General features: G+C 46.2%; 1 protein-coding gene across 1 annotated transcript in view; it reads left to right on the top strand.

Annotated features, from left to right (window-relative positions):
• The window catches only part of LOC124709036 (SH2 domain-containing adapter protein B), a 134,194-nt gene that overhangs the window by 12,970 nt on the left and 94,975 nt on the right, over window positions 1–26,249 (top strand). The window contains exons 4-8 of the mRNA XM_047240683.1: window positions 7,258–7,578; window positions 11,303–11,539; window positions 11,588–11,734; window positions 18,204–18,385; window positions 25,208–25,498. Of these exons, the coding sequence (XP_047096639.1) occupies window positions 7,258–7,578; window positions 11,303–11,539; window positions 11,588–11,734; window positions 18,204–18,385; window positions 25,208–25,498 (1,178 nt within the window). The remainder of the gene's footprint in view (window positions 1–7,257; window positions 7,579–11,302; window positions 11,540–11,587; window positions 11,735–18,203; window positions 18,386–25,207; window positions 25,499–26,249) is intronic.

Genomic DNA, 26,249 nt, shown 5'->3' with positions numbered 1-26,249 from the left:
TGGCGCCATTTTGATGAACCCCATGTCAAATCTGCTACGAAGGAGAAAGCAAAAAAGCTTTGAGAGCTGATAAACGTTTTGCAACAAACCACAATTCTCTGTCTCTAATAGTTTCCAAGTTAAGAATTTTTTAAAAGATCGTGGTACTTCATGCAGACGTAGTACACTGGACTCACATTCAGAATGAATGCACTTCAAATCCCCACCAGTCATCAATTCCCTAAGTGTGACAACACAGTGAAAGCCGTTCACCTGTATGCTGACTTCGCCGCGATGTTAAGCAGTTATTTGCACCTGCAGTTGCACACACAGAACGCTGGTTAGCCTGCCAGTTGGAGCAATAATACCAGCAACTCAGCTGCTTTGTGTCACATGCACTCTCACTGATATGCATTCTCTCAGAAACAAAGTTAAAGAAACTAATCAGGAAACGTGTTGATTCTTATACTATTTACAGCTTCATATGTTAGCTACATCGTGAACTGCATTTTTCGTCAGTGGTCATATTTATTGTGATATTTCGAAATCAGGTAACCCACTCCGCGAAATTCTAACGATTTGCAACGAATTACAGAAATCCCTATGATTTTACACTATGTGCACTTTAGATCGTACATTGCTGTGGGTGAATCGTGGGAGTATACCTATATATTCAGTGTGGATTTTATGTAGCGCACTCTCTTCCACCCAAGAGAGTACATTGCTCATGACATCCACAGTATTTCATAAATATTGTTCAAGATTTCCAAAGAAAAATATTCACATAACTACAGATTTTTTCCAGTGGGTAAAGTATTTTTTTTTTAGAATCATCAGTGGCTGGTGAAGAACTTATACGTTTACTTTTATACTGGGAACGAGCTTTTTCTGAAGCTATTGCCCTGTATTGTCTCCATTAGCTTGTTGGGTTCTGCCACAACTGTAACTGCATTAGCATCAAACTGAGGTGAAACTTTCTAAGCTCAGCTGGCTTTCATCAAAAGAAGCGAAATTAAACTTGGATTAAGAGAGGCGTACGTAATACTCAGAACTCAACAGTGATGGCGCTTCTGTATTCTGAGGAAGGAAGTAACGAAGAAAGATCAGGATTTAATTAACGTCCTGTCAGCAACGAGGTCATTAGAGACGGAGCATAAGCCCAGACGGTGGCTGAAGCCTTCCAATGGATTTTATTCCTATAATTCAGTATCTGAGAAACATGAAAACAATTCACAGTATTCAGCGCATAATATTTTTGTTCCTAACCCCATTCAGAGTGAATTGCTGAACTTATACAGAACAAATATCTTTTGATGTGTTAAGCACAAAAATCTGTTTTCATCTTGCTTAGTAATTGCAAGTGGTTTGTAAAAGGACTTTTTTGGCTCCAGAATGGTAATCCTCGACGAGACAAATGACTATTTCGTAGCTCTGAAGTTGTGACCACTCTGATGACTTGCAGAATTCTGTCGACTACTCACCGTAGAGAAAATAGATTATCATACAGGTCAATATCTCATGAAAAAGTTCATTCTCGATATAAGAATAACATGTAATTTCTTCACTTATGTTGCTGCTAACCCACATTAATTTACATTCGTCTATCTATGGCCTACAAAAAATTACACTTCTCCATTTAAAAATCTGGAGCTACTCTTATATCATAATACACTCCTGGAAATGGAAAAAAGAACACATTGACACCGGTGTGTCAGACCCACCACACTTGCTCCGGACACTGCGAGAGGGCTGTACAAGCAATGATCACACGCACGGCACAGCGGACACACCAGGAACCGCGGTGTTGGCCGTCGAATGGCGCTAGCTGCGCAGCATTTGTGCACCGCCGCCGTCAGTGTCAGCCAGTTTGCCGTGGCATACGGAGCTCCATCGCAGTCTTTAACACTGGCAGCATGCCGCGACAGCGTGGACGTGAACCGTATGTGCAGTTGACGGACTTTGAGCGAGGGCGTATAGTGGGCATGCGGGAGGCCGGGTGGACGTACCGCCGAATTGCTCAACACGTGGGGCGCGAGGTCTCCACAGTACATCGATGTTGTCGCCAGTGGTTGGCGGAAGGTGCACGTGCCCGTCGACCTGGGACCGGACCGCAGCGACGCACGGATGCACGCCAAGACCGTAGGATCCTACGCAGTGCCGTAGGGGACCGCACCGCCACTTCCCAGCAAATTAGGGACACTGTTGCTCCTGGGGTATCGGCGAGGACCATTCGCAACCGTCTCCATGAAGCTGGGCTACGGTCCCGCACACCGTTAGGCCGTCTTCCGCTCACGCCCCAACATCGTGCAGCCCGCCTCCAGTGGTGTCGCGACAGGCGTGAATGGAGGGACGAATGGAGACGTGTCGTCTTCAGCGATGAGAGTCGCTTCTGCCTTGGTGCCAATGATGGTCGTATGCGTGTTTGGCGCCGTGCAGGTGAGCGCCACAATCAGGACTGCATACGACCGAGGCACACAGGGCCAACACCCGGCATCATGGTGTGGGGAGCGATCTCCTACACTGGCCGTACACCACTGGTGATCGTCGAGGGGACACTGAATAGTGCACGGTACATCCAAACCGTCATCGAACCCATCGTTCTACCATTCCTAGACCAGCAAGGGAACTTGCTGTTCCAACAGGACAATGTACGTCCGCATGTATCCCGTGCCACTCAACGTGCGCTAGAAGGTGTAAGTCAACTACCCTGGCTAGCGAGATCTCCGGATCTGTCCCCCATTGAGCATGTTTGGGACTGGATGAAGCGTCGTCTCACGCGGTCTGCACGTCCAGCACGAACGCTGGTCCAGCTGAGGCGCCAGGTGGAAATGGCATGGCAAGCCGTTCCACAGGACTACATCCAGCATCTCTACGATCGTCTCCATGGGAGAATAGCAGCCTGCATTGCTGCGAAAGGTGGATATACACTGTACTAGTGCCGACATTGTGCATGCTCTGTTGCCTGTGTCTATGTGCCTATGGTTCTGTCAGTGTGATCATGTGATGTATCTGACCCCAGGAATGTGTCAATAAAGTTTCCCCTTCCTGGGACAATGAATTCACGGTGTTCTTATTTCAGTTTCCAGGAGTGTAGATAAGAAAGTTTCGCATGTTAACTGTAAGGCGAAATACTCTGCTCTTTGCATAGAATCATTTGACAAAAACTTGTTTCCATGTGTCCATCTTTTTATGAGATACGATGGATGCCATGGGGAGTTCACTCTCGCTGTATAGTTTTCCCACGAGAACAGAAGTAAATGTTCTCAAAGTAATCCATTTTTTTAGATTAAAGATAGATATATCTCCTCTTAAGCTTAAATAAAAATTCAGGATTTGTATGTCCATCCTCGTGATCGGAGATCTAGGGGATTTCGGCCATTCACTTATGTAAGAAAATGAAACACCTACATCTGTCCTTACGATGTCATTTATTGCATGCCTACCAGTTTCGGTGCTGCAGTGCACTATCTTCATATCTTAGCTGATGCTAAAGAGGTTAACACTATCCGTATACATGGTGCAACAGTGGCCAATCTCACTGATTTATGCAGACTACCTGTAACTTTGATGTTGTCCAACCATCAACTGCAGTTACAGATAGTCTGCGTAAACCAGTTATGTTGGCCACTGATGCATCGCGTTAACAGATAATGTTAATCCCTTTAGCATCAGATAAGCCTTGAAGACAGTGCACAGAAGCACCGAAGCTTGTAGCCGTACAATAAATGAAGTCATAAGAACGAAAGAGGAAGCCGCCTGGTAGAATTTTGCACAGAGCATAACTTAATCATAGCTAACACTTGATTCAAGAATCATAAAAGAAGATTGTATACATGGTAGAAGCTTGACAGGTTCCAGGTAGATTATATAATGGTAAGACAGGGATTTAGGAACCAGGTTTTAAATTGTAAGACATTTCCAGGGGCAAATGTGGACTCTGACCACAATCTATTGGTTGTGAACTGTAGATTAAAACTAAAGAAACTTCAAAAAGGTGGAAATTTAAGGAGATGGGACCTGGACAAACTGACAGAACCAGAGGTTGTAGAGAGTTTCAGGGAGAGCATTAGGGAACGATTGACAAGAATGGGGGAAAGAAATACAGTTGTAGAAGAATGGGTAGCTTTGAGAGACGAAATAGTGAAGGCAGCAGAGGATCAAGTAGCTAAAAAGACGAGGGCTAATAGAAATCCTTGGGTAACAGAAGAGATACTGAATTTAATTGAAGAAAGGAGGAAATATAAAAATGCTGTAAATGAAGCAGGCAAAAAGGAATACAAACGTCTCAAACATGAGATCGACAGGAAGTGCAAAACGGCTAAGCAGGGATCGCTAGAGGATAAATGTAAGGATGTAGAGGCGTATATCTCTCGGGGTAAGATAGATACTGCCTACAGGAAAATTAAAGAGACCTTTGGAGAAAAGAGAATCACTTGCATGAATATCAACAGCTCAAATGGAAACCCCGTTCTAAGCAAAGACGGGAAAGCAGAAACATGGAAGGAGTATATAGAGGGCCTATACAAGGGCGATGTTCTTGAGGACAATGTTACGGAAATGGAAGACAATGTAGATGAGGATGAAATGGGAGATATAATACTGCGAGAAGAGTTTGACAGAGCACTGAAAGACCTAAGTCGAAACAAGGCACCGGGAGTAGACAACATTGCATTAGAACTACTGACATTCTTGGGAGAGCCAGCCCTGACAAAACTCTACCATCTGGTGAGCAAGATGCATGAGATAGGCGAAACACCCTCAGACTTAAAGAAAAATATAATAATTCCAACCCCAAAGATAGCAGGTTTTGACAGATGTGAAAATTACCGAACTATCAGCTTAATAAGTCACAGCTGCAAAATACTAACACGAATTCTTTACAGACGAATGGAAAAACTAGTAGAAGCCAACCTCGGGGAAGATCAGTTTGGATTCCGTAGAAACACTGGAACACGTGAGGCAATACTGACCTTACGACTTATCTTAGTAGAAAGATTAAGGAAAGGCAAACCTACGTTTCTAGTATTTGTAGACTTAGAGAAAGCTTTTGACAGTGTTGACGGGAATACTCTCTTTCAAATTCTGAAGGTGGCAAGGGTAAAATACAGGGAGCGAAAGGCTATTTACAATTTGTACCGAAACCAGATGGCAGTTATAAGAGTCGAGGGACATGAAAGGGAAGCAGTGGTTGGGAAGGGAGTGAGACAGGGTTGTAGCCTATCCCCGATGTTATTCAATCTGTATATTGAGGAAGCAGTAAAAGAAACAAAAGAAAAATTCGGAGTAGGCATTAAAATCCATGGAGAAGAAATAAAAACTTTGAGGTTCGCCGATGACATTTTAATTCTGTCAGAGACAGTAAAGGACTTGGAAGAGCAGTTGAATGGAATGGATAGTGTCTTGAAAGGAGGATATAAGATGAACATCAACAAAAGCAAAACGAGGATAATGGAATGTAGTCGAATTAAATCGGGTGATGCTGAGGGGATTAGATTAGGAAATGAGACGCGTAAAGTATTAAATGAGTTTAGCCATTTGGGGAGCAAAATAACTGAGGATGGTCTGAGTAGAGGAGATATAAAATGTAGATTGGCAATGGCAAGGAAATCGTTTCTGAAGAAGAGATTTTGTTAACATTGAGTATAGATTTAAGTGTCAGGAAGTCATTTCTGAAAGTATTTGTATGGTGTGTAGCCATGTATGGAAGTGAAACATGGCCAATAAATAATTTAGACAAAAAGAGAATAGAAGCTTTCGAAATGTGTTGCTACAGAGGGTTGCTGAAGATTAGATGGGTAGATCACATAATTAATGAGGACGTATTGCATAGAATTGGGGCGAAGAGAAATTTGTGGCACAACTTGACCAGAAGAAGGGATCGGTTGGTAGGACATGTTCTGAGGCATCAAGGGATCACAAATTTAGTACTGGAGGGCAGTGAAGAGGGTAAAAATCGTAGATGAGATGAATACACTAAGCAGATTCAGAAGGATGTAGGTTGCAGTAAGTACTGGGAGATGAAGAAGCTTGCACAGGATACAGTAGCATGGAGAGCTGCATCAAACCAGTCTCTGGACTGAAGACCACAACAACAAGAGCAACAAGAAGAACAGCTATAGGTGTTTCATTTTCCTACAAAAATTGAGTACATTAACTACATTTCGTATGTAGCAATGTATGACCTACATTTCGTATGTAGCAATGTATAACCTAAGATGCACGAAACTTAAAGTCATCGCGACTCTTACTTTCCTACTTTTCAATGCAGTCTTTTCGAATTTCGTTTGGTGGATTACATATTTTCGAAGTATAACAGTAACTATGACCATTAAAGAAACGATAGCCACTACACCATGAAACGACTGAATGAGGCTATAAGATACGAATAAATCAACTTTTTTACCGAATACTTTCTTTAACAGACATTGCAGAGCAGCTAGCATGTGCGCGTTGCTGCTCTTGCAATGTCGGCCAAAGCGAGCAAAGATTGTTTTGTTCATTCCTCTAGCAACTTCTGTTAATCAGTACAACGTTAAACCAGTCCAAAGATGCAAATTTTACGCTTTTACACTCGATGACTAGTTTCGGGGCGAGACCCAGTTTCAGATCATCGTAACATAGTCAAAAATCGTATTTCCGAAGACGTGAGAACCGTGTCAAAAATGTGCAACGAACAGCTACAGCGCCTACAAATATGAGTTATCTGCATGTGCTGTAAGTGTTCGTTGCACGTTTCTGACACGGTTTTCACGTCTTCGGAAATACAATTTTTGACTATGTTACGATGATTTTAAACTGGGTCTCACCCCGAAACTAGGCATCAAGTAAAAAAAAAGTAAAATTTGCATCTTTGGACTTGTTTTTCGGTGTACTGAAAGAAGTGGCACCGACATTGCTTAGCCCGGCACTGTTCGTGCCCTGGCACAGACCTAAAAATACGTATTACACTGCTGACTTAAAATGAGATAGAAACACCGAGTGAAGCTGCACATTGGTTAGTACACTGGACTCGGGAGAACGATGGTTGAAGTCCTCGTCTAGTCTTCCAGGTTAAGGTCTTCCGAGATTTTCCTTGATCACTCCAGGCAAATACCGGGATGGTTCCTTGGCACGACATATTTTCTTCTCCATCCTTGAAACACGCCGAGCTTGTATTTCGACGCTAATGACTTCCATCTTGACGGGACGACAAACCGTAATCTTCCTTCCTTCCTTCCTTCGACAAAAGACGACAGAAAGCGTATTACTGGTTGCTGGAGCAACGTCGCCGTGCGGCAGGTGGCGTCGTGTTCCTGCGCGGGCGGAAGTGCGACGGAAGAGCCCGGGCAGCCGCAGCCACAGCAGGCCACGCCTCCGCTAGGCGACGACGCACGCTTCAGCGACAGCGACGCGGACCTCGACGACGAGTACCTGGACATGAGCGGGCAGCCGCGCGCGCGCCGGCACATCTACGAGACGGCGTTCGACTGCCGCGTCGACCGCGCCGCCGCCACCGACGACACCGAGGACATCGACCGCCTCTCCAACCACCCTGCACTGCACGGTTTCTCCAAGGTACAGTACGCCCGCTGCATTCCCTGCGCGCGTATTACTACGCTCGTGCTCACAAATTAAGGATAACTGCAGAATGTGGTGCCACACAACGTGGCACTATACAAAACTGGCGCATAGGGAACACACACGACACAGATCTGTGAGTCCACGGTATTGGTGATAATTTGAGAAAACCTGTCCATTATAATTATCCGGGCTGTTATGCCGTGGTCGGTTGATGAATTCTGTGTCAATTCCCAACGTTTCGTCCCCGCCTGTGGGAGACATCTTCAAGGGGGTCTGTAGCTCGATGGAAGGTCCAACACACCCACTGGCTCGCTACTGACTGCTTCTAAATTCAGTGTCCGCGCGCTCCCGCACCGCGGCGTGACGTCACGTGTTTTGAAAACGTCAGTGCAATTGGCCGCTGTCCGCTGCCGTCGATCGCCATTGTCATCACCCAGTAGTGGACGGGTGGTACACATCTTCTTTAACACCGGCATCCATATACCGTTTAATTTCACGCCTTCCTCCTTTCGACTGAAGTTGTTAGGGTGATTGGCGATTTCGATTGCTTCCCTGTAGAGCCTTTCGTAATATCCGCTTGTGGTCGGTAGTACTTGCGTCTCCTCGAAACGAATATGGTGGTTCCCTGGCTGGAAAGCGTGCTCCGCAACAGCTGATCGTTCCGTTTCTCCTCTTCTACAATCGCCCTTGTGCTCTTCCAAACGTTTTGATATGTTTATGTGGGTACCACTAAAAGAACGGTTTCAAAACGTTTGGAAGAGCACAAGGGCAACTGTAGAAGAGGAGAAACGGAAGGATCAGCTGTTGCGAAGCATGCTTTCCAGCCAGGGAACCACCATATTCGTTTCGAGGAGACGTAAGTACTAGCCGCCACAAGCGGATATTACGAAAGGCTCTACAGGGAGGCAATCGAAATCGCTAAACACCCTAATAATTTCAGTCGTAAGGAGGAGGGCGTGAAATTAAACGGTATATGGATGACGGTGTTGAAGAAGATGTGTACCACCCGTTCACCACTGGGTGATGGCAGACGCGAAAGAGTACAATTCGGATACAGAGCGAATGCGGGCGGTCGGTCTTTAGGAAGCTAGGAAGTGAAAAGACTTAGAAAATTTCGCGTTGTGTGGTATCGCGGGACTTAGTCTCTGAGCGGTGAGCAGCCGCGCACCTGGTGTGAAATCTAATCTTTCGCATAGTTAACGAGGTGGAGTAGTGGACTTGCAATTCGCGATGAGATTGTGAATGATCGAACTGTGTCAAATGGATGTGCGCCCGAATGCAACAGTACCTCTAAATACGACCACTTTCGCTATTAGTTTGCATTCTGAATAAACATTATTCTAACCAAATCGCAGCTGTGTGGCCTACATCATTTATGGGTCGTTAATTTAGTTTCCGATATTATTATTACTGTTATTATGTGTTATGTCAACTTTGTATTCTACAAACTTGCCATCTGATAGATAATTTAACCAAAGAGTCGCAAGTGTCTAATTTAGGGCGTGTAATGCGACACGTCCGGTTCAACATCTAGACGAGTTTGGGCAAGACATTTCGACGAAGAGGAACCGCATGTGAGCCCGAACATCTTTGGGATGTTAGCCCGCAACATCTACATGGGCGCTCTGCAGATCTCACAAGTGCCTGGAAGGGAATTCATCGAATCACCTTTCACAATAATTCTCTATTATTCCACTCTCGAACAGTGCGCGGAAAAACGAACACCTGTATCTTTCAGTGCGAGCTCTTATTTCCCTTATTTTTTTATGATGTTCGTTTCTCCCTATGTAAGTCGGCGTCAACAAAATATTTTCGCATTGATGATTGAAATTTCGTGAGAAGATTCCATCGTAACGAAAAATGGCTTTGTTTTAATGCTGTCCACCCCAAATTCTGTACCTTGTCAATGACACTCTCTTCCCTATTTCCGGATAATACCAAACGTGCTGCTCTTCTTTGAACTTTCTCGATATACTCCGTTAATCCTATCTGGTAAGGATCTCACAACTAGCACCAGTATTCTAAAAGGGGACGGACAAGCGTAGTGTAGGCAGTCTCTTTAGTAGATCTGTTACATTTTCTGAGTGTTCTCCCAGTAAAACGCAGTGTTTAGTTTGCCTTTCCCAAAACATTTCTGTGTGTTCTTTCCAATTTAAATTGTTCGGAATTGTAATTACTAGGTATTTAGTTGAATTTACGGCCTTTAGATTTGACTGATTTATCGTGTAATCGAAGTTCAAGGGATTCTTTTTAGCGCTGATGTTGATGACCTCTCACCCTTTATTATTTAGGGTCAACTGACAATTTTCGCAGCATTCAGACATCTTTTCTAAATCGTTATGCAATTTATTTTGATCTTCTGACGACTTTATTAGACGATAAAAGACAGCACCGTCTGCAAACAACCTAAGACGGCAGCTGAGATTGTCTCCTAAACCGTTTATACAGATAAGGAACAGCAGAGGGTTTATAATACTATATCGGGAAACGCCAGAAATCACTTCTGTTTTACTGAATGACTTTCCGTCAATTGCTACGAACTGTGACATCTCAGACAGGAAATCACAAATCCAGTCACATAACTGAGACGATATTCCATAAGTACGCAGTTTCACTACAAGCCGCTTGTGTGTTACAGTGTCAAAAGCCTTTTGGAAATCTAGAAATACGGAATTAATTTGAAATCCCATGTCAATACCAACAATACTTCGTGTGTGTTGTGATAGTTGTGTTTCACAAGAACGATGTTTTCTAAATCTGTGGTGACTGCATTTTCATAAATGTTTCCCTTTCTGGCCGTTCTTAGATCCGTCATATTTAACACTGCTACGTCTCTTCGGCCACAAACGGCTTCTACTGCGTTTCCCTACGACGTAGGTTCTCGTCTGTTTCACTCGCACACTACAGCGCTTAGGCCTCAATAAACAACAGACGCCTGTGAAGTTCCCCATCTCGTAGTGAATCTGCGCGCTTTGTGGCACGTGGTCCTGGACGACAGGGTTCGTTTCACAATTCCTGTAGATTAGATTAGATTAGATTAATTATTCATTCCATAGACCCATAAAAGATGGAATCCTCCTGGGTGTGTAACATGTCAGATAAACACAGTACAAAAATGTAATTAGAGAAACTTGAGTTTCATTAATTTTAATGATCCTCAGTCAATAAACAGTAAAATTATGTACATGAATTAAATTGAAACTTCTAATATTTACAGGTTTAATACCTACATCTGCTTTCATTAAATCCATCATTCAGATATTTGCTAGTTTCTTGGCTATTACAACCAAGTATTGTGAAAAATTAAAGTAAATTATTCATTTCAGTGATCCTCAGTTAAGAACAGTCAGATTATGTACAAGATTTAAAATTAAACCTCCACTATTTACAGACTTAAGACTTAAATCTGCCTTCCATACATCCATCATTCACACAGTAAGTAGTTACTTGGCTGTTATAACCAAGTATTGTAAAAAATTAAAGTATAATTAATTTTCATTAAAATGGTCTACTGCACTTGTTGAGAAATTCATGTATGGAATAGGAGGAGTTGGCCACCAAAAATTCTTTTAAATTATGTTTAAATTGTGCCTTGTCTGAAACTAAACTCTTAATGGTTGCTGGTGAAAATATGCGTTGCTGAATACTGGACTCTTTCGGTCATATATTTAAATGAGAGCGCAATGCTCGTTAACTTACAATGTAGACGAAAACGCCGGGGTGGCCGTTGGGTAAGAGGTGTGTGTGTGGGCGCGTGCTGCAGCCCAGCGCCACGCCAGCGGCCGCCGCCCCCGGAGTGGTTTCGCTGGCGCCGCGCGCCGGGCCCTCTGACGACCCGTCCGGCCTGGGCATCTTCACACCCAAGGACCTCCGGCGGCGCGTGCACCAGCGCCGCGTCACGCTCGTCGACGACACCAGCCTGTCGCGGGACCTCGACTCGCTCGACCTGGACGAGGACGACGAAGACGAGTCTCGCCCGGCGACTGCGGCCGCGGGGGCGGTGGGGGCGGCGCCGTCCCCGCCGTCTACGGCGCCGCTGCCCGCCAAGTTCAGCAAGCCTCCGGGGGCGGGCGCGGGGGCGGCTTCGGGCGCTCGCAGCGCGCCCTGCCTGCCCGCCTCCGCTCCCGAGTCCGGAACCACCGCAGGCCGCCTGAAGGACGCGCGGCTGCCCGTCAAGTCGCTGCGAGCCAGGGAGGTGAGTCCGCCGCGCTACGCTGCAGACGAGCGGGCGCCTAGCCTCCTCCATTTTTAAGACAAACAGAGTAGTACTGCTGAAAGAGAACCAACTGCAGAAAACAATCCCTGACGGGATAAGGAAGGAACAAGGTCACACAGGGTGATAATTGTTGAACTGTATCGGGGAAAAAGAAAACATAAATTAGTTTCAAACTACGGAGTGCACACACTTTATTCAACATGTAAACTTCAGTACAGATATTCATATTTAGATTACGACATGTTCGATATGCCTGCCACCATTGGCGATGATGTGGCGCAAACGAACAGCGAAATACTGCTTGACCCGCTGAAGTGTCGGAACATCTATGTTGTCGATGACCTCCTGAACGGCTGTTTTCAGCTCAGTAATGGTTTTAGGGTTATCGCTGTAACCTTGTCCTTAATATAGCGCTACAAAAAGAAGTCACACGCGTTCAGATCCGGAGAATATGGCGGCCAATCGCCACCCAATCGCGACCCATGCCATTTGTCTCTGGGTACCCCAGAGCCAGAATGCGGTCCCCAGAGTGCTGCTCCAGGACATCAAACACTCCCCTGCTTCGATGGGGTCGTGCTCCGTATTGCATGAACCACATCTCGTCGAAATCAGGGTCAGTTTCGATAATTGGGTTGAAATCGTCTTCCAAAACCTTCACGCAACGTTCCGTAGTCACCGTGCCACCAAGGAACATCCACTGGAAATTGCACACCACACACTCACCCGATGAGGGTGAAGAAACTTTCGGTCGCGCAATGCGTATTGTCAGTCCATCAAATGCGCCAATTTTGCTTGTTGACGCACCCATCCAAATGAAAGTGGGCTTCGTCGCTAAACCAAACCATGTGTGCACAATTCCCATCATGCCCCATGCCCAGCCGTGCAGTTTAAATGTACTCACGCAAACCGTTCAGAAGTTACGACGATTTTATTTCATATAGTTCAATAATTGTCACCCTCTACATACTCCCGGAAATACCTTCCAATGGAGGTTCGCCCAATTCAAGGTAGAGATAAAATGTCTTTGGCAGTGTAGGTGTAAGTGTTTGAAAGCACACAAGACACACACCAAATAAATGGTAATGCTCTGTCTGTACTAGCATTTTAGCTCCACAACTCAAGAAGGCAGTAATCTACATAGATCACCATCGTATGCAGGGACTGGACAAAAATATGGAAGCACTGCGAGCAATGCGTGCTTGAACATAAATGCTGATGCTGGCCAAGCCTGCGCGTGGTGTTGCTACATTTGACCACGACGACACCTTTGCGTTGAACCCACCAGGGTAGCCGAGAGCGCTAATGCGCTGCTTCCTGGACTCAGGTTGGCGCGCCAGCCCCGGATCGAATCCGCCCGGCGGATTAACGACGAGGGTCGGTATGCCGGCCAGCCTGGATGTGGTTTTTAGGTGGTTTTCCACATCCCGCTAGGTGAATACCGGGCTGGTCCCCACGTTCCGCCTCAGTTACACGACTCACAGCCATCTGAAAACGTTCGCACTATTTCATGGCTTACACTAGACGCAGACAGCTGGGGTACACAACCTACATCCCGGGGGGTTCGAGATGGCGGCAGGAAGGGAATCTGGCCACCCTCTGCAACTAACACTGGCAGATCCGTAATAAAACGGCAGGCCCCACGTTGCAGAGGAATTAAGGCCCAAAGAAAGAAAGAAAACACCTGTGCATTGCCGTCAGTAAGCTGCAAGTTTGGTCAAAACAGTGTTGTGTCTCGTCGTGTATGCATCATCTCCAAGTTAAATGAATTCGAACATGGACAAACTGTTGGTTCTTATATGGTGGATGCTTTCGTAACCAAGATAGCCAGTGTTTGATCTTTGAAGAGTCATCATATCTAACATTTATACCGCACACAGCAAATGCGAGAAACGTCATCCGCTTAGTCACAATGCAGACAAATGTGTGTCTTGAGCCATCGTGGCAGCGGTTCAAAAAATGATTCAAATGATTCTGAGCACTATGGGACTTAACATCTGAGGTCATCAGTCCCATATAACTTAGAACTAACTAAACCTAACTAACCTACGGACTTCACACACACCCATGCCCGAGGCAGGATATGAACCTGCGACCGTAGTGGTCACGTGGTTCCAGACTGAAGCGCCTAGAACCGCTCGGCCACAGCGGCCGGCTGGCAGATGGTCATTGAACAGAATTGTGACGAAAAATAGTATGACAGCTGCAAAAGTCAGCGCAAGACTGAATGTCGCATTCGAGAACTCTGTGACCACCAACAAAACACGAAGGCAGCTCCATAAGAAGGTAATTACAGAGCGAGCTGGAATTCCAAAGCCACTTAACGGCGATTCAAATGACCGTAACAGGAAACCGTGGTAACAAAGCTATGAAACCTGGACTATGGAGCAACATAAGAAAGTAATTTGTTCCGAATGGTCTTTTTCCACACTGTTTCCAACTTCTGGCAGAGTTTATGTCCCACGAGTGAAACATTGCGGGGGGTTTCCTGATGATTTGGACAGCCAGTTCCATGGGCTCCATGGTTACTCTGCAACGTCGCCGAGGATTGGGTGACCATTTTGGGTGACCAAGCCCACTCCATGGTACAGTATTTGTTTCCAATGGTGATTATGTGTTCAAAGGTGACAGGGCCCCTATGTACGCGTCGTCCAGTAGTGGCTTTGTGACCACGAGGATGAATTGTCGCATCTGCACTGACCACCACACTCACCAGATCTTTGTAATACTGAGTTTTTGCGGTCTGCTTTGGAGAGAAGTACGCGTCATCGCTATCAACGTCCATCATCGTTACCTGAAACTATCACTATTTTGCAAGAAAAAGGTGTAATGTTTGCTTGAAAACCATGCAACACCTGTATTTACCCATTCCGAGACGACGGCAAGCTGTTTTGAATACCGACGGTTTTCCTGTACCGAATTACGCATGGCAGTGTGTTCGGTTTTTTGTTGTTGTTTTCTTTTTTGCTTATTTTGTGCATCCCGTGTAGTAGCCATGCACCTTTCGTTCCAACAAAGGATTAATGTCCATCATGGCAGGGAGTTAGAGTCATCAGCAGAGAGTGCAGATACCTCTGAATGCGTGGCTTTGTGGATGGACGACTGATCTCACGACGCAGTCACCAATAATTCCAGGCCATAATTGAGGCTAAACAGCGCTGACGGTTCGTTGCTACCATAATATGAGGATTCTCTATAGTCCAGATGTGAGTGTTCAGAAGTTTGACGATACCGCCCGTCGTAAAGGTAGCCTCATCTGTGAATGGAATGGGTGACAGAGATCCCAGCGACGAAGCCGCCGCCTCGGAGGCAAGTCCGTATGTACACTATTGGCCATTAAAATTGCTACACTAAGAAGAAATGCAGATGATAAACGGGTATTCATTGGACAAATATATTATGCTGGAACTGACGTGTGATTACATTTTCACGCAATTTGGGTGCATAGGTCCTGAGATATCAGTACCCAGAACAATAACCTCTGGCCGTAATAACGGCCTTGATACGCCTGGGCACTGAGTCAATCAGAGCTTGGATGGCGTGTACAGGTACAGCTGCCCATGCAGCTTCAACACGATACCACAGTTCATCAGGAGTAGTGACTGGCGTATTGTGACGAGCCACTTGCTCGGCCACCATTGACCAGACGTTTTCAATTGGTGAGAGATCTGGAGAATGTGCTGGCCAGGGCAGCAGACGAACATTTTCTGTATCCAGAAAGGCCAGTACAGGATCTGCAACATACGGTCGTGCATTATCCTGCTGAAATGTAGGGTTTCGAAGGGATCGAATGAAGGGTAGAGCCACGAGTCGTAACACATCTGAAATGTAACGTCCACTGTTCAAAGTGCCGTCAATGCGAACAAGAGGTGACCGAGACGTGTAACCAACGGCACCCCATACCATCACGCCGGGTGATGCGCCAGTATGACGATGACGAATACACGCTTCAAATGTGCGTTCACCACGATGTTGCCAAATACGAATGCGACCATCATGATGCTGTAAACGGAACCTGGATTCATCCGAAAAAATGACGTTTTGCTATTCGTGCACCCAGGTTCGTCCGCAAGTACACCATCGCAGGCGCTCCTGTCTGTGATGCAGCGTCAAGGGTAACCGCAGCCATGGTCTCCGAGCTGATAGTCCATGCTGCTGCAAACGTCGTCGAACTGTTCGTGCAGATGGTTGTTGTCTTGCAAACGTCCCGATCTGTTGACTCAGGGATCGAGACGTGGCTGCACCATCCGTTACAGCCATGCGGATAAGATGCCTGTTATCTCGATTGCTAGTGATACGAGGCCGTTGGGATCCAACACGGCGTTCCGTATTACCCTCCTGAACCCACCGATTCCATATTCTGCTAACAGTCATTGGATATCGACCAACGCGAGCAGCAACGTCGCGATAGCATAAACCGCAATCGCGATAGGCTACAATCCGAACTTTATCAAAGTCGGAAACGTGTTGGTACGCATTTCTCCTCCTTACACGAGGAATCACAACAACGTTTCACCAGGTAACGCCGGTCAACTGCTGTTTGTGTATGAGAAATCGGTTGTAAACTTTCCTCATGTCAGCACGTTGTAGGTGTCGCCACCGGCGCCAACCTTGTGTGAATTCTCTGAAAAGCTAATCATTTGTGTATCACAGCATCTTCTTTCTGTTGGTTAAATGTCGCGTCTGTAGCACGTAATCCCCGTGGTGTAGCAGTTTTAATGGCCTGTAGTGTAATAAGACATGCACACGTTCTAACTGATACAGATAGTGGCAGTTGTCGTGGAGCGTGTTCCACAACATCGTCAGGCATACACCGTGTTGGCGGGTCACCTGCCTGTCACTATCAAAGATCTTTTGTCTTCACCTTCAAATGGGTTTACCTCCCTTGCAATACGTTTTCTGCTATATTTCAGTGCGACCTTTTTTTCTCCCTCTCCTTTTGGCGATCGTTCATTTAGCAAAATCACTCTAATGAAGTTAACACATAGTGCGTAGTGGGGCGATCACTCTGTTGTAGAAATAATTCAAAGCCAGGATTGCTGAAATGCTGTTTACTGGAAAACCGGTTTCAACACACTAAAGGTGCCATAATCGGATCTGAATGTAGATTAACATTTATAAACCATTTGGATATAACGATACATAAGGCAGGCCAGCTGATACAAAATCATTGTCACAAAAAGATAAAAAACAATTGCTCTCATGGTCATTCTTTTCCATAAGGTATGTTAAACCGAAGTCACAAGATAAATCTATTTGGTACATGAGCGCTGCTCGACTAACAACGGTCGGCATTACACTGTGATATTTTATCTTGTGACTTCGGTTTTACATATCTTATGGAAAAGAATGACCATGAGAGCAGTTGTTTTTTATTTTTTTGTGACAATGATTTTGTATCAGCTGGTCTGCCTCATGTTTCATATCCAAATGGTTTATAAATGTTAATCTACATTCAGATCCCATGGTGGCACTTTTAGTATGTTGAAACCGGTTATCCAGTAAAAAGTATTTAAGCGATCTTGGCTTTTGAATTATTTCTAAAAAATCACTCGGTATACATGGTATTCATTTTAACTGAAGACATCTAAATACCTCGAAAACTAGGAATCGGATCAATGAAAGTTACAATTCCAAATTGTTTGTTTCCGAGGGGGGGGGGGGGGGGGGTGGGGGGGTATTCAATGACACAATACTAGGCCGCCACCCCACAGCAGAGCAGCAGAGTGAATAGGTCCCTTGAAGCTTCCCAGGTTTGCGGAAAGCTAAGTTGCCCTGCTTTAACCAAGCTGTACTCTTGTTTCTCCATTGCGGCAGGATGAGCTGCTTTAATGGTTGCAGTGGAGATAGGGGCAAACATCCAGAATGAGATTTTCACTCTGCAGTGGAGTGTGCGCTGATATGAAACTTCCTGGCAGATTAAAATTGTGTGCCGGACCGAGACTCGAAGTCGGGACCGTTGCATTTCGGGGGCAAGTACACCTGCCCACGAAAGGAAAAGGTCCCGAGTTCGAGTCTCGGTCTGGCACACAGTTTTAATCCGCCAAGAAATTTCAGGGGCAAACATGTTAGAAGGAGAATTTGCACACCTCTGGTTTGCGCCACGTCAAATATCTTTGTCAAAGAAAATATGATGAATACTTGATCGTATTTCTTTGTCAAAGAAAATGTGATAGTCTAAATTCCACCTTAACGGAATTTTGTATGGTAAAACGTTTTGCAGTTACCACGGCGCGAAATGCATCACCACCACCACCACCAGAACCACCACCCGCATCACCACCACCACCATCACCATCACCACCACCACCATCACCACGGGGGCGGCGGAGGCGGCGGCCGCCTCCCGCCGGCCGGCCTCGGCGTGCCGCCCCCGACCGCCGCCCCCGACCCCGCCCCGACGCCCACGCCGCCCCCGGCGCGGCCGCACGGGCTCATCCTCGAGTTCAAGGGCCGGCCGGCGGCGGGCAGCAAGTTCTCCAGCACGGAGAGCATGGCGACCAGCAGCAGCGGCGGCAGCCTCGAGTCCATCCGCTCCAGCACCAGCGAGGGCAACCGCTCCACCAGCAGCTCCGACAGCCGGCGCAGCACCTCGCTCAGCTCGCATAGCTCAGACTCCAGCGGCGCCGACAGGTAGGCCTACCTCACATCACACCCACCAGTCATCTGGACTTCATTTACTCACATCTGGAGAGGAGAAATGGTAAACGTTCTAACAAGGGGAGGCCTAGACACAGTCAACCAATTCCTCATATTTGGCAAGTCACTGTGGTAACCTAAAATGAAAGTGTCTAAGATACACTATAAGACGACAAAAAAGACGCACCAAAAAGGAATAATTCGAATGGGACGGAAATCAGTAGATGTGATACGCATGTACAGATAGACAAATGACTACAAAAAAAAATTTCCAATGGGTCTCAGCACTATGGGACTTAACTTCTGAGGTCATCAGTCCCCTAGAACTTAGAACTACTTAAACCTAACTAACTTAAGGACATCACACACATCCATGCCCGAGGCAGCATTCGAACCTGCGACCGTAGTGGTCGCGCGGTTCCAGACAGTAGCGCCTAGAACTGCTCGGCCACCTCGGCCGGCAAATGACTACAATTTCAGAAAAATCGGATCATTTCTTCAAGAGAAACAGACCCACAAGTTGAGCATATCAATAACGTGCTGACCCACCTCTGGCCATTATTCAAGCAATTATTCGGTTTGGCATTGATTGACAGAGTTCTTGGATTTCCTTCCCAGGCTCAAATGGCTCTAAGCACTATAGGACTTAACATCTGAGGTCATCAGTCCCCTAGACATAGAACTACTTAAACCTAACTAACCTAAGCACATCGCACACATCCATGCCCGAGGCAGGATTCGAACCTGCGACCGTAGCAGCAGCGCGGTTTTGGACTGAAGCGCCTAGAACCGCTCGGTCACAGCCGCCGGCGATGCCATGGACAGCGATGAGATACAAACATGACTGTCGCCCGCCAATGAGCCGACAAGCAGGAGCGATGGTGTGTTTTGCCATTTTATTTTACAGCAGGACTCCTTTGGTTGTCTCCCGCGGCACCCTTAAGCCCATAGGTACGTCGACAATATTCTACGCCCTGTTTTGTCGCCTTTCATGGGAAGCCTTTCGGGCTTACATTTCAGAAAGATAATTCCCTCCTGCACACGGTGAAAGTTTCTACTGCTTGTCTTCGTGCTTCCCAAACCGTAACTTGGCAGAAAGGTCGCCGAATCTCTCCACAATTGAGAACATTTTAAGCATTACGAGCAGGACCCTCCAAACAGCCTAGGATTTTCATGATCCGACCCGCCTATTGGACATGATTTGGCTCGACATCCCTCAGGAGGACATCCAACAACTCTGTTAATTTTGCCAAGCTGAATAACTGCTTGCATAATGCCAAGAGGGGGCCAACGCGTTACTGACTTATTCACTTTGTGGATCGCTTTCTCGTGAATAAATCATACAATTTTTCTGAAATTGTAATTGTGGTGTCACCGCCAGACACCACACTTGCTAGGTGGTAGCCTTTAAATCGGCCGCGGTCCGTTAGTATACGTCGGACCCGCGTGTCGCCACTATCAGTGATTGCAGACCGAGCGCCTCCACACGGCAGGTCTAGCGAGACTTCCTAGCACTCGCCTAGTTGTACAGCCGACTTTGCTAGCGATGGTTCACTGACAAATGACGCTCTCATTTGCCGAGACGATAGTTAGCATAGCCTTCAGCTACGTCATTTGCTACGACCTAGCAAGGCGCCATTATCAATTGTTATTTATCTTGTAATGCATGTACCGTCAGACCGATGTTCACAAATTATGAATTAAAGTTTAGTATTCCAGCAGCTACGTACTTTTTTTGTTGGTATAATTACTTTACCTGTTCCAGACCTCACGCCAGCCTGCGTGAGCTTAAACGCGTGCCTTTCGGCTTCCTCCTAGTGGCTTGGCTGTCTTGCCAAGCCACTACAGTAATCGTTTGTTTATCTCTACATGTACGTCACATCTGCCGCTTTTCGTCTCATTCGAAATATTCCTTCGTGGTGCGTCGTTTTTTTCTTTCTTTTTTGTCTTGATAGTGTATTTTGGTTCAATACCCCTCGATTTTGAGAGAATATCCCCTAAATTTCAACACGCACAATCTACACAAAAATGACGGGATCAGTAGACAATTGAAAACTGAGTTTTTTTTCATCAGCATATGCGGGGTCTGCAAGCTCATATTTTTCTAGAAATCGAGGAAAGAAACTGTTGCGATTGCTCCTTGCGTACTAATAAGTACACGCTGCTGAACAAAAGCGCCGCTGCCGTTGTGACCAAGACATTTCACTGGGGAACGAAGAAACCGTGTCCGATTCCCAAACAGATTGTGCAAATTTTTTATTTGTATTTTTTCCATATCGGAATTGGTAGAAGGATTAATAAGGTAAGAAAATCGATAAGGAATTATAACAAGGTAGGCAAATTAATATTTCAAATGACTTTCATTAGTAAAGACTGAGATTTTAAGCCTCGCTGTACGAGAACAGTTCCGCATAAGACTGCTGCAGATTTGTCACGAGGTATCGCAATCACCCAAGCACACGATGCTTCTATACAGTCAGGTGTGGCGCAGAATTTTATTTTGAGGCTTCAAAATTGCATCACCGGTGACGCTACGATACAGGTTGGTATCCCACCGCTGTCGTGGACGTCTTCGCTGGTCTTTGTGGTTCAATTTGAAGCGAGATTCGTCATTGAAGAAAACTCTACTCTAGTCAGTGAGACTCCACCCCGAAAATGTGTCTAGGGGCGCCCCGTCCAGCGATGAGATAACATCCTCACTGTCTCTCGCCATACGGCCCGACACCCAGGAATGATGGTCTGGGATGCTCTTTCATAACACGACCCACTTGGTATGTTTGCATAACGACCACAGCTGAACCAACGCGTTATTTAATTGCTCAATTTGTGAGGGTCTTCCCCTTGAATGTATATCCAGATTTTCTGAAACTAATGATTTGTTTCTCTGTCCATGTACATCCCGCCGCCACACACCGTTGGGTGGCTTGCGGAGTATAAATGTAGATGTAGATGTAGATCTACCAGCTTCCGTCCCATTAGGATAATTCCTTTGCGGTGTGTCGGTTTTTTTCCATATCGTGCATTAAGATATCACTGAACATTCTTTACTCGCTATGAATAAAGGTTTTATATGATTCACTGGCCGTTAAATAAATAAACATATGATACAATTATTTTCTTTCGACACATTATCCGTATTTTTAACGAAACGAAAGACCATTTTTCTAACCAACAAACATATGCCTTTTCGTGTAAAAAAACCTTGGCCTTGTACTATTCTGTAAAATTACTTTCTTCTATTTCTTTTTAAGAAGTTCGCTTTGAAAATTAATTGTTTCTTGATTCCTGCTGCTCCCTGCTGACGATTTTTTTAACCACTTCCAGCCCTCTGTTTCATGGCATCGTTCAAAGAGCGCACCTTCTTCATCCAACGGATGCATCTCTCAATAGCCGATGCTACCGCTGTTTAAGATTAAAAGGGAAAAATACTTTAGAGCCTTATTAGTGTATCAATGGTTCCCATTGCATTACTAACAAGTCGGAGAAGAGAAAAATGCAAAGAAAATAAAAATCACGTAACAGGTGCGTATACTGAAGCGACAGAAGTCGTGGGATACCTGCTAGTATCGCGTCGGAACTACTTTTGCTCGTCGCACTGCAACAGGCTGACGTCTCATAGATTCAACAAGTCGTTGGGTGTCCCCTGAAGAAATATTGAGCGATGCTGCGTCAATAGCCATTCATACCTGCGAAAGTGTTGCCGGTGCAGTATTTTGTGCACGAACTGACCACTCGATTATACCCCATGTCAGGCAATTAGAGTGGCCAAATCATTCGCTCCAACTGTCCACAATGTTCTTGAAAGCAATCGCGAATAATTGTGGCCCGGCGAAATGCCGTGCTGTCATAATATCGTTGTTTGAGAACATGAAGTCCATGAATAACTGAAATAGTCTCCGAGTATAACCATTTCCCGTCAATGTTGGGCAAACTTTGACCAGAGGACACAGTCCATTCCGCCCGCATCTCGTGGTCGTGCGGTAGCGTTCTCGCTTCCCACGCCCCGGTTCCCGGGTTCGATTCCCGGCGGGGTCAGGGATTTTCTCTGCCTCTTGATGGCTTGGTGTTGTGTGCTGTCCTTAGGTTAGTTAGGTTTAAGTAGTTCTAAGTTCTAGGGGACTGATGACCATAGATGTTAAGTCCCATGCTCAGAGCCATTTGAACCATTTTTGAACACAGTCCATTCCATGTAAACACAGCCCACACCGTTATGGAGTCACCACCCGCTTGCACAGTGCCTTGTTGACAACATCGCTTCACCACACTCAAACCCTACCATCAGCTCTTACCAACTGAAATCGAGACTCATCTGACTGGGCCACGAGTTTCCAGTCACCTAGAGTCCAACCGATACGGTCACGAGAGCAGGAGAGGCGCTGCAGGCGATGTCGTGCTGTTATCAAAGGCACTCGCGCCGGTCGTCTTCTGCCATGGCTTATTGACGGCAGATTTCGACGTATTGAACTAACGGATACGTTCGTCGCACGTCTCACATTGATTTCTACGATTATTTCACGCAGTGTTCCTTGTCTGTTTGCACTGGACAACTACACTCATGCTCATAAATTAAAGATAATTGCAGAATGTTATGCCACACAACGTGGCACTACACAAAACTGGCGCTAATAGCATAGGCACATAGGGAAAACACACTACACAGGTCTGTAAGTCCACAGTATTGGTGATAAGTTGAGAAAACCGTCCCGAAACACATGTGCTACAAAACGGCACTGTCTCCTGCGCATGTACCCTACATTTATATGGGATATGATCACCATGTACACGTACACAGGCCGCACAATGGGTTTGGCATATTCTGGATCATGTGGTCAAGCAGCTGCTCGTGTATAGCCTCCCATTCTTGCACCAATGCCTGTCGGAGCTCCTGAAGTGTCCTAGGGGTTTGAAGACGTGCAGCGATACGTCGACTGAGAGCATCCCAGACGTGCTCGATGGGGTTTAGACCTGGAGAACAGGCAGGCCACTCCATCCGCCTGGTATCTTCTGTTTCAAGGTACTCCTCCACGATGGCAGCTCCGTGGGGCCGTGCGTTATCATCCATCAGGAGGAATGTGGGACCCACTGCACCCCTGAAAAGGTGGACATCCTGGTGTAAAATGACGTCCCGATACACCTGACCTGTTACAGTACCTCTGTCAAAGACATGCAGGTGTATACGTGCACCAATCATAATCCCACCCCACACCATCAAACCACGACCTCCATACATGTCCCTTTCAAGGATATTAAGGGGTTGGTATCTGGTTTCTGGTTCACGCCAGATGAAAACCCGGCGAGAATCACTGTTCAGACTATACCTGGACTCGTCCGTGAACATAAAACCTGGGACCACTGTTTCAATGCCCATGTACTGTGTTCTTGACACCAACCTTTATGGGCTCTCCTGTGACCAGGGTTCAGTGGAATGCACCTTGCAGGCCTCTGGGCGAATAAACCATGCCTGTTCAGTCGTCTGTACACTGTGTGTCAGGAGACAACTGTTCCAGTGGCTGCGGTAAGGTCCCGAGCAAGGCTACCTGCAGTACTCCGTGGCCATCTGCGGGCTGTAGCGCCTGGACATGTTTCCTGTCTGCTGGAATCGTTGCCATAATCTTGAGATCACACTTGTGGCACACAGAGGGCCCATGCTATGACCCGCTGGGTTTGACCAGCCTCCAGACGCTCTAGTACTCCACCCCTCATAACGTCATCAATATGTGTTCTCCGAGCCATTTTCAACACACAGTCATCATTAGCGCGTCTGAAAACGTCTGCACACTTACTCGAGGCACCGTACTCTGACATGCACCAACACACCTCTGCGAATGTGGAATGCTGCCAGCGCCACCGTGCGACAACCGCAGGTCAAATGCACCGCATGGTCATACCCCGAGATGATTTAAACCCGCGAACCGTCCACCAGAGCGTTGTTTCACCGTGTATCAGCATTATCCTCAATTTATGAGCATGAGTGTATAAGCAAACGCTGCTGCTCTCGGTCGTTAAGTGATGACCGTCGGCCACTGCATTGTCCGTGGCAGAGGAATGCCTGAAACTTGGTATTCTCGGGACACTCTTTACACTGTGGATCTCGGAATACTGAATTCCGCCGCGCGGGATTAGCCGAGCCGCACAGCCATGGACTGTGCGGCTGGTCCCGGCGGAGGTTCGAGTCCTCCCTCGGGCATGGGTGTGTGTGTTTGTCCTTAGGATAATTTAGGTTAAGTAGTGTGTAAGCTTAGGGACTGATGACCTTAGCAGTTAAGTCCCATAAGATTTTACACACTTTTGAACATTTGAACAATACTGAATTCCCTAACGATTACCGGAATGGAATGTTCCATACATATAGCTCCATCTACCATTCCGCGTTCAAAGTCTATTAATTCTCGTCGTGCGGCCAAAATCACGTAGGAAACCTTTCCAGATGAATCATCTGAGTGCAAATGATAGCTCCGCCAATGCACTGGCCTTCCAAGCCTTGTGTACATGATTTTACAGCCATCTGTATATGTGCATATCGCAATCCCACCACTCCTTGGCCGCTCAGAGTATGTAGACGTCGGACACTAATTGTACTACTTAAGCCATAGCTCTAAGGACATCGCAGGCTGCGAAGCGTAGTGCCAGCTGATTAGAATTTTCTCATACAAGCCATTATCAGAACGTCTCGACAACGGCTAGAAGGCTTTAAGCCAAAATATCGCAAGAGAGGAATGATGTCCCGATTGCATGCCCAAAACCTTGCGAAAGATTCTGTTCGCCGGGAAATCTCGACTGAACGTTGAGCGATTGGCAGGAATGTGTTCACCGCAGGTACCACCTGCCTCTGGGGAGCGGCATGCAGACGACGCCCGGCAGCGGCATGGGCGGCGGCGTGGGCGGCGGCATGGGTCGCTTCAGCAACAAACTGCACATCCTGTCGCCCATTTCCGACAAGTCGTCGCAGGAGCCCGCCTCCTCCACGGAGACGTCGGACAACAACCGCAACAACAACAGCACGCGCGCCTCGCCAGAGGACCAGGGTGGAATCACCCCCACCAACGAGACCAACACCAACACCAACACCAACACCAACGTCACCGCCACCATCACCACCAGCAACGGGTATGTACCCTGCTCTCTTGTCCGACAGACTGCTCAACATAATTTTGCACCACCTGGATATCTGCGAATGTGTGTTAGCTTAGAGACGAGGGGAGATGCGAATGAAAGAGTGAGCCTTATGAAACTAGAACATTAATTTATGAAATAATTTTTACAGCTTCAGTCTCATTATATTAAAAATTGTTTGCAAGACGCGTTTCGGAAGAAATCTGTCATCAGGTGCATTGCAGCTACATGCACGTTAATCAGAAGTGTGATGGGGATTATTTGCTGCGAGTCCCACTGAGCTTATATACCTAAACTTAATTCTATACAAAAAGATTCATTTATTTCGTGTATACCTAAGTGCGTTGTATGTTTAAATAATTTCTCCGTGGTCTTTACTTACATTATTAGTGAAAATTTGTTTGGCACTGAGAGCACAGTAATAAACACATCATCACTTAAGTGAAATTGGTCAAAAAGTGACATTTTATTATTATTATCTCTTAATAAATAAATTGGAACACGTATTATGTTCGAGTATAATGACTTTTCTGGAGACTAGAAATCTACTCTGTAGGAATCAGCATGAGTTTCGAAAAAGACGATCATGTGAACCCCAGCTCGCGTTATTCGTCCACGAGACTCAGAGGGCCATAGACACGGGTTCACAGGTAGATGCCGTGTTTGTTGACTTCCGCAAGGCGTTCGATACAGTTCCCCACAGTCGTTTAAAGAACAAAGTAAGAGCATATGGACTGTCAGACCA

The sequence above is a fragment of the Schistocerca piceifrons genome, chromosome 7 (genome assembly GCF_021461385.2).
Source record: "Schistocerca piceifrons isolate TAMUIC-IGC-003096 chromosome 7, iqSchPice1.1, whole genome shotgun sequence".
Classification (NCBI taxonomy): domain Eukaryota; kingdom Metazoa; phylum Arthropoda; class Insecta; order Orthoptera; family Acrididae; genus Schistocerca; species Schistocerca piceifrons.
Note: the sequence above shows the minus strand (reverse complement) of the source record. Positions and strands in the feature narration are given on the sequence as shown.